Here is a 13530-nt window from a genome sequence, read left to right as displayed (position 1 = left end):
ATACAATTTGTAGTAATGAATATGAATATTATAACAATAAATAGGTAAACTCCAAACAATACACGGCGATTATATACAAATAAAAATAAAACAATAATTAAACAAAGGTAAAAACAGTAATAAGTAATAACAGATTAAGTATCAAAATTAAAATCAACAACAAAATAGAACTAACTAAGGGCCCGTATTACAATAGTTGAACTCCGGTTAAACCACCGAATTCAGCTGGTAAAATCAGTGGTTCAAGCGTAACCGAGGTTTAAACTATGATTGTAAAACAGGCCCTAAGAGAAGCATAGGTGCTCATTACAAATGCGCATCATACGATGCATTGGATTATTTCTACCATAGTTGGTGCTGTGGAAAGGAACAACAAAGGGAGAATTAGACCTTATTAAGCGAGAGGGAAATATGATCATTTTATCGCAGGGCATTTCAAAAGAGGGTACGTTTTTATTTATAAAAACATTTCCAAGCTTGTCGTCTATCCATTTTGTAGAAATTGGTACACAGTAATTAAAATTGCAAGTGCTTTCGTGTTGTCCGACACCTGTCGTTTTGTTGATGCTGTAGGTTGTCCTTGAACTTTGGGTTTGTTTTTAATTACTTCTATAAACATACCAATATTGTAATATATATATATATATATATATATTTTTGTTAAAATTTAAGAGGTGAACCCTTTAACAATGGTGTGTAGCACATAAATATAAATAATATAAATCAACGATACTAAATTTACAATATATATATATATACGACGAACACACGTACTTACCACACAATTTAATCTACTTGACAGATTATATGGCCATTTTGGCGCTTATATACTCCGACTGATCAGGAAGTATACACATAATATATTCTATCAAAAATTATAAACCTTAGATATGACATCAAAAGTAAGTACAGGCGGCCATGGTTATGTAAATATGCAATATAGTGTATATACATAAAGCAATATGCATACAATGTGTTAATTTAACTTCGGGCGCTAGCCCAGGAGGCACCCCCCCCTATATACACCGCTGCATTTCATATTCACCATAAACAATATGATCCTCCAACTTTGATTTCTTATTTGTACAATAAACACTGTCTACTGGTTTCCACATTTGATTGGCAGAGACGCAGAGTTTACTCATTGCAAATGATATAGACATTTTGGTAGATAAATTTAACTAGAAAATAACTGAATTAATCACTAATGCGAGTAAAATTACTATTTCAAAAAACTAATTTAATGAAATTAAAAGCTCGATAACTAATGGTCTACTTATCTCTATTAGATATAGACTTAAACTTTATAATAAAAACTTAGTGCCACTTTTTATTTAAAGCTTAAACAACACTATACTAAATAAAGAAACCTTCTAAACCTATTGATTAATAAAAAATCTTGTTGTTTATATTACAGTATTTTAATTTTTTTTACAAATGTACTATATAACAGACCTTAATGTGCAAACTTTTAGGCTGTCATATGAACGACAAACTTTGTTATACGGTTAGGACCTCTATTAGGCAATATCAACCATCGCATGTTTACTACCCTAGATTAAAAAATAATAACAACCTAAATGTTCCATTGAATAGATCTAATTTTGGTAATCACAGCCCTATTATTAAAGGTTTTTTATTATTACGTACCTAAATACAACATAAAAGTTTTTTCTTTTATTAATTTTATTCAATATAAAAAACATTTAGTTAGTTTTATATCTTAAATATTTTTGTTTTATATTATATTTTCACATATTTTAATTTTTTTGTAATATTGTTTACATTTTGTTATATTTTTTGTTTAATTTAAATTGATCTCAACTCATCCACATTCAAGTTTTTACTTATAGGATGAGATGCAACTTTCGATTATAGGTACTTATTATATTTATTACATTTCTTAACTTGCACTAGGAACGAAATCACTTTGTTTCGATTATACTACTGTGATAATATGATCATTTTATCTCAGGGCATTACAAAAGAAGGTGCAATTTTATTTATAAAAACATTTCCTTGTTTGTCGTAAATTCTTTGTATACAAAATGTATACATTTTTGCGAAGAAAAAACTTTTCATCACTTTGTCAGACCAAAAAGTATTTTTAACGAAATTAGTTTGAAAAAAACTAACCAACAATGGGTATAACACTTTCGGTTACTTATGGTATGTTCAATAAAGATTTGTCACTATATTTTTTTCCATTTATTTTTCAAATATTATACAACTTGCCTTGGTCTTTTAATTTCTAATACGAAGTAAGGAAGGATTATTTAGATTACTATAGTTTTTTTTCGGACTTTTAAGTTATATTAAGTTTGTTATTTTTGTAGTTCGCAACTGCAATAAGCTATTTTAGGTACATTTTTATAGTTTTTAAAAGATATTATACTAGTCCAATTAAAGTGAAGTGTTACAAATGTAAATAATGTAAATACAAATTGAATTTTGTAAATTTTAAATTCTATATTTTTATTCATTGATTTCAATTTCATAGTCAAGTGTGTATGATATATGTTTATACTTTGCATCATTTCGCATTAATTATATTTTTCATTTAAATTCTAAGAAACAAGTTGAAAATTGCAAACCTTTTTTGTATTCAAAATTGGCAGCCATATGTTTATGTTTGTGTAGGGCATTTCTCCAAATTCAACTCGCTCCACAACCTCAAAATTGAAACCGTTACCACAGTTGCATCCAAACACTAAAAAAAATTCCACTACAAACTATCCACCCACACCAACCCCAACCCCCTTATAACCAATCAAGGCGGAGAAAACCTACCTAATAATCCCATCTGTCGGTTAAAAAAATGTTGGTGCACTAAACCCCTGACCCTAATAACACATAAGGGTTCTGTCACTGGACAACCTCCCTCATCATACCAGGCCCCCTAATGTTTTTTATAGTTAAAAAGATTCGGTACATTTCATTTGAAATATTATAATATAAATATCTTGGGAAAAGAACAAGTTTAGTACATACTGAGTAGTATATTTGTTAAGTAAATGGCCAAATTAAAAATATAAGTACATTAAAAAACTATAAATAAAATACTAGAGGTTTAACTTATATATTACATATTATTTTCACTGCGTCTATTGTTTTTATATTTGACATTATGCTGTAATATTGTTCAAAATAATTGTTAATAATTTCCATTGCACATAAAATCATCTTGAACAAAATGTGTACAAAATGTTTTCTAAAAAAAATAATTATTATAGTAATAAATAAGGTAACATTAATCGTATTTATATAAGTAATTTTACCAAGTAGGCATATACAATTAAGTATACACATTAATTGTATCATAGTCATAGAGTAATGGACAAAAATACATTTTTTTTTTATATAAAATTATATACATAAAATTTATAATTAAAGAGTATAATTTACATTTCAATAAATATAGGTAACTATCTAGTATTTTATATTAATTTATAACAAATAATAAATCTATCTAATTAAAACATAATTTCAATAACAATTTTTTTTTATCACATGTCTTATAAAAGTTTTCTTGTCTGTGTATAAAACATCGATTCAATAGATACATTTTCTTGAGTTCATTGTAATAATTTTTATCGTTATAAAAACAAAAAAAAATAATAATATCGGATACACCTAAGATGAAAATTATCAATAATTATTATAAAATCTATTTACTTATATAACTTTCTTTTTATGTTTAATTATATAGGTTTGTTCAAATTTGAATAACCTTAAAATTATTATTGTATAAAATAAAATAAAAAAATATACACCTTGGAATAAATACAAATTTCAAAAATGACAAAAAAAAAAAAAAAAAATGAATAATAAATAATATAGTAAGTTGTTTATACATTTAAACAAATGTTGTTTAAAATTTAGTCACCAACACAAACATAATATTATATATATTATTAATGATGATCCACATCACTTTTTAATTTAAATTGTATACATTTACGTATACATTTGAATTATTAATTATTATAAAAACTAAAGACAAAAATATTTTCCCTTTAAAATTTATTATAATTAAAAATAAAAATGTGGGCAATTTTAAAATAAATTAATAGTAATTAAATATATAATATTGTTCACAGCGAACAAAAAATCTAAAACAGAAGATCACAAATTCTTCTATCAGATAATGTTGTCCACAATGTTTTCCTCGTATTATCTGAATTGCAAAAAATAAATAAAATATAAACATTACTTAAGGTAATAGTAATACACATATAAATGGTTTTAACACCTATAAATTAAGGCCGTAACTGAAAACAAATTTTGTGGAAGTACATTTGTTTAATTTAAATATACATTATTTTCATGTTCGAAATATAAAAACTTCATCCTTGTTATTACTGCTTTAAACTTATTGTTAATACAATAGTCAATAAATATTAAATACTATTCACTGCTAAACTTTTTCTACATTCTAAAAAAATTATGGAGGGGGAGTCTAGACCCCTGAACTCCTTCCCTGCTAGTTACGGCTTTGATTAATTAAAGAATAAACAGAACGTCTGTTAAACATGAAAAAATATTTTGACCCTTAAACATACACCTATAAGCAATAAGCATGTAAATATTATTGTAATTGTATCATTCACCTAAAAACTTAATGTCTACATTAGACAAACCTTAGACAGTTTTAGTATGAGACATTTCAATTGTGAAATTTCTTCAATAATTCAAAACATGTGTTGTATAAAGCTGTAATAATATTTTGTGCATAAAAAAATAAAAAATCCGAAGGTTCTGATAAGATATAAAAAAAAGTTATTGGCGTTATCATATTTTTCAAGGAATTCATATTATTTACAGAGTTTTAAGCTAATTAGTTCAAGTACAGTCAGATTTCTAAGAACGATTTTTCTTGAACAAATCTTAGGTGCTTGTTACAATAATCAGGTTCAGTAATTATAAAATTATTTTTTTAATAGTTAAAAATAAAGTAAATACTCTTTTTTGTTTATTAAATAGTTCTGAGGTTCCATTTTAACTAAAACCATTTTAGTTGTGCAGACCACCAATTATGTAAAAACAACTTTGAGGCCCACTTACCTAATATACAGGTATAAAATACAAACACACACAAATAAACATGTATAAAATCATATAAAAATATCTATGTTGATACCAATTAAAATTTGCTGACCGTTGGCTTAGACTCTCGACTAGCGTCTACAGCCTAATATCATATTGCTCGCAACAGTCGCAACCAATAGCTGAAATAGTTCAATATTCATAGCATACAATTTTATTTTATAAAAATTACACGACTAAAAATTTTGATATCAGCTTTGAAAGATTTTAAGTACAATATAACTATAATATATTCTAAAAACGGAATTTAAGTAAAATTAAGATATTTTAGAGAAACACTGGGTTCTTTTGGAATTTTTATTTTTATCTTATTCAACTTTCAAATTTAAGCGTAGATACTATAATATGTTAATATGGTTATTCTAATTGAAAATTGATAAAATTACAAAATTATTCTAACAGAATGAGAGTAACCATGCCATGTTACCATGTTACCATGCCTCAGACAAAAATTGGTCAAGGTCTGTGAATGCTCGCCTCACCATGAATTGCTCCCGCGTGACACCGATAACAGCTACCAAGCGAGTGATGGTGGCGGTCAAATGGATAGCCTATCATAAAGGCAATGTAGTCTTATTTTAATTAGAGCATAGTGTCTGTATCTAGCCTATGTATCTTGTCTACTTTTTAGACATTTAATAGAGAACATAGTTAATAGTTAATATTTTTTTTTGGTAATACCATCATTCATATTTGAAATTATGCTAACACATATCAAACCAAGCATGATCTAGGACAGGGGTTACAGACTAGCGGACTGTAGACACATTTTTTATGGACCCTAATGGGTGCGTAATTATTATAAAATATACAATATAGTTTTTAAATTACTTTTTATAATAAAATTACAATTAAAATTATTTTCCAATACTGTGAGTATAGTATACACATATATACATTATAGGTATGTTAGTAACAAGGCTCGCTGCGTTATTGTATGTCAAAAAAAAAATGGTATCTAAGAATTTCCAAAATACGTTTTATTACGATTTAGAATGATTGTTATTAATTGTTTATGTATGAAAAAAGCCACTGGGTATTTAAATGTGTTTTGGACCATGGGAAGTTTGGTAAGTTTCAAGACAGACCCCTGTAGAAATTAGTTGGTGATCCCTGATCTAGAGGGTGGGTCAGCCCTACTCAAAATTTTTTGTGACAATGATTTTGTCTATTTTTATTCTAATTAAAATAGTATAATATTGGGCCCCACACAAAATAATATTCCCAGATATCAAATATCTAGATTTGTAAATAACCATTTATACATTAATTATATTAGTTATATACTTGCTAGTCGTATGGTGTTAAGTACAATCCTTTTGACACATGCAACAACATTCCATCATTATTCATTATTATAGCTTGATATTTGTTACGTCATCTTGGCTGCTATTATTTTAATAAAAAAATAAAATATAATTTAACTAAAATATTTAGCTGTTATTTAAGGTAATGACTGAATTACTCAACAAATTTTTAATTAACTAAACATATAGTATAATCTTTATAATAAATCCCAAACTTAATACACACAGATAAGAAACAACAGTTATAACAGATATACCATATTTTTTAGTAAGATTTTATAAGTTTTAATTTTACACTTAATGTACAGTATTTACATTTTTTTATTGTATTTTTTTTTTTATACTACCATAGTTTAACTTCAAATTAGTAAAATTAAAATTACTTTCAACATTTTTAAATGTTTAATTACATAATTGTTAAATTATTATTTCTGATAAAATATGTTTCACACATCAATAGGTTAACAATCAAAGAAAATGAACTAATTATTAAAACTAATAGAAAAAAAGTATATTACAAAAATAACAGTATTATTAAATATTAAAAGTATACCTAATCTATATTGTTTAAATTAATCATTAAATATCTGTTAAAAAAAAAAATTAAAATATAATTTATGTAATGGTCAACCATAAACTGGTTAAATTATTTTAATAATTTAAATTAAAAGGACATTGAGTCAAATGTGTTGACTCCATCTTACTTATGCATAACATAGCAAATTTTACACTCAAAAGAATCCATTAAATTCTATATTTTTAATATTAAGCGATTTTAACTACTAAATACTATAAAATTTAAAGTCAAGAATATTATTCAAAGTTCCACGTAACCTTTTATTAATATTTTAATTTTAGAACAAGGTATGCTCATTATAAAATTGGTATGCGTTTGTAAGCAGAAGTCAATACATGAGGGAACGACATCCTCTTATGAACAAAAGCCGTCAATAATGTATATTGAACCAAAAATAAATATTTAAATAAATATTTTACACATTTTATAAATACTTATTATTACCTCGGAGGAGAATAATTTGTTTGTTGATGTTTAGAAAAAGTGTTCCCGATTTGTGGACCAATAAATTTAATAACAAACTGAAATATATTTTTTAATTAATTATTAAAATATATGACAAATAAAATAATAACACTTACTGGATTTCTACGTAACACACTGCAATCATCCAGCATACTGATAACAAGATGCAGTGTAAGATAAGCACACATTAATAAATAAATTGTACTATACGTTATAACTCCAATTAATAAAGTTAAATTGTAAGTGAAATTTGTGATTGTGTGATGGATTACAAAGTATATATTTATACTAATTATGATAGCAGACAAAATAATTGTTATTAAAATGTTTCCTCTGAAAATAAATAAACAGTTGAAATTTAAAATGACTTACATAGTGGGTTTTCATTTAGTTTATATTTACAATCCATTGGTGAACTCTCCCATAATTCGAGGATTACTAGTGAATGCAATTACTGGAAGTGTAGCAAATGGTAGTTGTAAGCTCATTACTGCATTCAACAGGTCATTCATACCAGTCAAATCATTAATATTACTAAAAAATGCCACATAAAATGTGGGCGCTATAGCAACCAGTCGAGTAAACCCAACTCTTTTCCATCGACTCCATTGAAGATTTAAAAAGCCCTAAAATTAATTTTATACTATATGTGAATATGAACATTGACATATTAATTGACACTACATACTTCCATTACAAATTGTCCAGCATAACATCCAGTCATTGTACTACTTTGACCGGCAGCTAAAATACCAATAGCCCAAATATACATAGCACCTATGCCAAATTGACAACCAAGGAATACTCCACCTTTGTATATATCAACTTCTACTAATTCGGTATTATTCTAATAAAATTGTAATTATTAATAGATTAAATAATAGTTAATACATATTATAATATGTTTTAATTCAATTGACTTTTATCTCACTTGGAAAATATCCGAATATGTATTATTGTTCTTGGTACAAATATCCAACTATATACAAAGAATTAAAGAATTAAAATTTAGAAATAAAAATAAAATATACAACTTACCACATCACTGTTTGTCTTATTGTATAACCCATGAGCAAAAACTGATACAACACACACATTGATCACAAATGATACAAATAAAGCAACGCTAGATTCAATAAAAAAGTAATAGTTGGCTTCTCGTAATTTGTCTTTTTTTGTTCTATCAACTTCCCTAGACTAAAAAGTAAATACAAATTTTAGATTAAAATATTCTTGATCATTTCTTCACCACATTATGAAAATAATCAAATGTAAACAAGTTATATGGAGATTAGATTTTTACTAAGTAATATATAAAACATGGTAAACAATGCATCAACTTAATTTTTAAAAATTACTATCAAAGACTAATATTACTAGTTTCAAATATTTTATTAACTATGGGTCTATACTATGCGGATTTTTTTCTTTTTAAGGATTTCACAGTTTCAGAGTAAAATATTTGTATTAATTTATTATTTGATTTAAACATTACTTAATATGATTGTACCAATGATATGGATAATTTCATGTAACCATATTGAATTTGACAGTTTAAATAATGAATGATTATTATTATTATATTTACCTTGACTAGGCCTGAGTGTAAGTATAGATTATGTGGCATTATGATTGCTCCAATAATACCAACAGCCTGAAGAAGAGCAGATTCTTGACAGTTTGAACACCAAGGAGTAACCAATCCTTTAGCCATATCTTTTATATCAGGTTGAACAATTGCAAACTAGAAAGAATAATCAACTTAAATATATATATACATACAACATTTTAAGAGTTTGTAATAATTACAAAAAGACTGATGATTTTTTTAATACCTCATATCCAAATGACAATGCCATTATAACAATGAATAGACCAAACACTAGTTCCAATTTTCGAAGTCCATACTTGTCCAGCATCAAAAAAGATAAAGTATCAATGACAGTGATCAGCACTCCTATCCAAAGTGGTATCCTAAATTAATTTTTATATTGTTTTTTCCAATTATTACACTGATTCCAAATTTAAATAAAGACCAAAAAATATATATACTGTAGATTTAATGCAGGAAATTTAAATGTTTTAAAATTGTTTCAAGGAAATATTAACATTACGTTGGTAACATACAATGTAAACTTATACATCAAATCACTATTTCCAGGTAGTCTGGTACTAGTAGTAGTCAAGTACTAAAAAGTTCAGTTAGAATAATAATACACTGTATAATAATAAATGTTAATTTAAAGTAATAGTAGATAAGAATGTCACATAAAAAAACCAAATCATAATTCTAATAAAATATAACTACTCTAAATATTTCTTAAATACAATTAAATTCAAATTAAATTAATAGTTTGAGTATATTTAATTTATAAAAAATGAATAGTTTTATGCAGTTTTTGACCATAATAATATCACAGAGTAAGCAGGGACAATCTTGAAAAAGATTTATGTGTAACAGCACCCCTAACCTCAGTTGATTTATTACTGTTTAGTATTACCACCAATACCACTTTAATATTAAAAGTAAAATATATGAGTATTACACATATATTTTTTTGATTGATGAAAATGAAAATAAAATGAAAAAAATATATTTATGTTATTTCAATTAACAGGACGCTACACCCACATACGCTGTCTCCGTCTTACAACCACATTACATGGCAAATTGTACATCCTGAATAATCTATTTAACGGTATGTATTTAACTCTTTTATGATTATTGATTAATATTGGAATTAATTGATCTATTATCATATCGAAAATATTATCTAGTGAACCTCATAAGGTTATTTTAATTTTAAAGTAAGTTATGAGTATTTTAAAATTGAAAGTTGTTTGTGTATTTTAAAATACTAGTAACTTGCTTTAAAATTAAAATATAAAAAAAAAAACAGTGAGGCTCACCAGATAATATTCTCACTTCTAAATTTGATAATGGGTCAATTCACATCATTATTAATCAAAGTTAAATAGATTATTCAGAATTTACAATTTGAACATTGTTGAATAAATGAGGTGAATAATCATCAATTTAAATTAATTAAACTTATAGAAAAATTAGTTCAATTTGAAGTTATACGAGAGTAAATAATTATTTATAATCAGTGTAGGAACACTTGGTCATTTCTGGTTGGTAATCATTGGACATTTCAAATTTGGTGCACAGAATATCTAATAGCGGTTTACCATCTAAATAGTCTAAACATTTATATGATACAATATTAAATATTAATATGAAATACAAATATTAAGAGTTTGTAGGTTTAGGACTTAAAATGACGCAGGTTAGGTAATTAGAGAGACACACACATTATTTTACTAGGCTTCCAATTGCCATTATAGTAAATTTTCCAATAAACAAACTTACATTTTGTTACTCAATAAGTAAATAGCAATTGAAGTGCCGATGACTTCTTGCATGTCTGAACCAATGATAGCAACTTCCATCATAAGCCAAACAAATAGTCTTGGAGCTTTTCTGTACTGGCGATAACACATGTCAGCTAAATGAAGACCGGTAACAACACCTAAGCGAGCTGATAACCGTTGCATTACCAAACCCAAAATGGTAGCACTCATTAACACCCATAATAACTATAATTAAATTAATATAATTTACAATTAATAAATATTATCTAAAATAGATGTGAAAATAAACTAGAGGTGCTATGAAATTTTATAAATTGTACTATACCTTGTACCTGGCAGTCGTACCAGACTGTAAGTCTGATTCTATGTTGCCTGGATCAAGATAGGCAATACTCATCAAAAATCCAGGCCCTGTAAATGCCCATAATTTTCGAAAACTAAATCCCGTCTATAAAATAAAAAAAAAAACTCAATATACTTAGGTTCATATAAGGCATTTTGATGCCTATTGTAAAAGAAAAATAATTTTATTCCAATGACATACCTGGCTTGATTCAGGAATATGAACCTTTTCTTCTTGTTCAACTTTCCTTGACAAGCCTGTAGTTTCAGTCGGCCTGGGATGCGACTCATCCATCGTGGGCTACAAAATAAATACACCATAATATATTATAAAATATATATATTAATATACATGGTCAAGGGAATCGCCCCAGGGCGTCGTTTCTCACCACTAAACAGTAATCGGACATGGTTATTCTGTCATCATGCATGTGTTTACAAGTAAGAAAAACGAATAGAAAAATGGTTGATGAAAATTGTTAACAAAAAAATCACGTTCCTATACTCAGTTCCGAACCGAAACTCAGTAAACCGAACAACGGACGATGGTTGAAAAATAGTTTTAAAAGATTTTTTTTTTTAACGTTCGACACCGGAGAGGGGACAAAATAATATGATACAACAATAAGGACCGATTGCAATAATTGTAATGATTCCACTCCAACAATTATGTACTGACGAATTGTGACAGATAAGATAGACAATAACAATAAGGAAAAAAAAATAATATGTATATATAATATTTACTTATACTAATTAAATTCACTTTATTCCCGTCATTCGGTGCCACACCACCACTGGCACAGGTTTACAGTATCGTAATCGTTTATCGCACTCTATCGTACAGTATCGTATGCAAAGACGTACTATGATTGCCGTATGGCTTAATGCCCTCTGTACAGTGTACACTCTGTACGTACGCCCGTGGATTGTCCGATGTCGTGATTTTTTTTTTTTTTCGAGTTAACTCTTATTTTCCAACAATTATCATTATTATCATCATCATCATCATCGTCGTTTGTGCGGTCGCAGCACTCGAGACATAACCTTACAGTGTGCGCGCGCACCTAACACGTGTGTGCGGCGTATCCACTCCCATTGATATCGCTACGACGTCGTGTATCATGGACATGGTGCATACGTGTCCCCTGAGGGGCCCTCGTCGGAAAGAAAATATTTAATTCTCCGCTGGAGTGTCCGGGTGTAATATTTAAATTGTTGTAACTCTAACGTACCGTATGACATTATTGAATAATATTAAAATATTATGGAAATTATCAATTTTGGTCAATAATATGAACTATTAAGTACCTATCTAAAAAAAAATAGTTCAACATAAGGTGGCCGACGGGGTAATCTCTCAAATGGACATTAATATGTAATAACACATAATATGGTTGTATAACCATTAGTCATTAATCTTTACAAATTGGACATAGATTAAATACATCATTATGTATACACCACGAACCAGAACGGCATGAACTACACAATATGATTGTTCGTGGTATACATACACAAAACACGTATTATAATACGTCATGTTTATATTTTAATCTACAGGTGAACGCCGTACATCCGTATAATAATGGTATAATATACCGATATGGCAATAATTCCATAATATCATTCAGGTTATTAGACATTCTTATCGTTTTTCACTTTTCTTTTTTTTTTTTGCAATTTAAGATAAAATAATAAATATTATTATGATCATACTATCGTCATCTATCTATTTTCTATTTTAGTCACAGATATAAATAAATATATAATATAATATTAATAAATCAACTGTGATTTTATTTTATCATATTATAGCGGAAATTGTCGAGGTCTAGGTAGGTATTGAATGGTTTTTAGTTTTTACCAATATTGGATTTTAGGAAGCTTTTCACACACGCAAACGTTTATTATATTATTGAGACTTTTAAATATTTTGGGAGGGGTTAGGCACTTTAAGAGGATGCCACACCCGCATGTGTTGTCACTTGTCTCGTCTTATAAATGTATAATACAGCAAATTTAAGTTCGGCAGTACTTACTACCTACTAATCTTGTGTTGTTAGCTTTAATATTAGAGTTAATTGACCAAACGTGAAGTTTAGAATTTTATCTATGTTTGTTTGTACGGTGACTTCTTTCGATATTTTAATTTTTAAGTGAGCTTTGAGCATTTTGAAATTTAAATATTTTACTACAATTTTACTTTCATCCAAATAAGCGTATTATGTAAAATAATAAATATTAACAATATTGGAAAAATATTAATTGCATATTAGTTATTATTTTAAAAAAACATTTATTCATACCTGGTAGGAGCACAGAATATAATAGGAAGCAGTAAATACTGTCTATTTT

At 27.1% G+C, this 13530-nt stretch overlaps 1 protein-coding gene across 1 annotated transcript; it reads right to left on the bottom strand.

Moving 5' to 3' along the window:
• Positions 1-6393: 6393 nt before the first annotated feature.
• LOC100168958 (protein Malvolio) lies at positions 6394-12351 on the bottom strand. The gene is made up of 13 exons (XM_016806683.2): positions 11562-12351; positions 11375-11473; positions 11156-11278; positions 10829-11055; positions 9291-9429; positions 9044-9199; positions 8494-8652; positions 8387-8434; positions 8144-8302; positions 7858-8081; positions 7572-7788; positions 7435-7511; positions 6394-6495 (listed from the first exon to the last, which is right to left on the bottom strand). The coding sequence occupies exons 1-13, from the start codon at positions 11601-11603 to the stop codon at positions 6462-6464; spliced, it is 1704 nt and encodes a 567-aa protein (XP_016662172.1). The 5' UTR covers positions 11604-12351; the 3' UTR covers positions 6394-6461.
• Between the last annotated feature and the right edge of the window lie 1179 nt (positions 12352-13530).

The sequence above is a fragment of the Acyrthosiphon pisum genome, chromosome A2, assembly GCF_005508785.2.
Source record: "Acyrthosiphon pisum isolate AL4f chromosome A2, pea_aphid_22Mar2018_4r6ur, whole genome shotgun sequence".
Lineage (NCBI taxonomy): Eukaryota > Metazoa > Arthropoda > Insecta > Hemiptera > Aphididae > Acyrthosiphon > Acyrthosiphon pisum.
This window is presented reverse-complemented; position numbering and strand designations above follow the sequence as displayed.

Bases quoted from the DNA above. Each gene is read 5' to 3' on its own strand.
- LOC100168958 (XM_016806683.2), bottom strand. From the start codon at position 11,603: ATGCATGATGACAGAATAACCATGTCCGATTACTGTTTAGTG. The intron at 11,474-11,561 runs GTGAGAAACGAC...TTTATTTTGTAG, and splicing joins TGTCCGATTACTGTTTAGTG to CCCACGATGGATGAGTCGCA. The intron at 8,653-9,043 runs GTAAATATAATA...TTTACTTTTTAG, and splicing joins TACACTCAGGCCTAGTCAAG to TCTAGGGAAGTTGATAGAAC.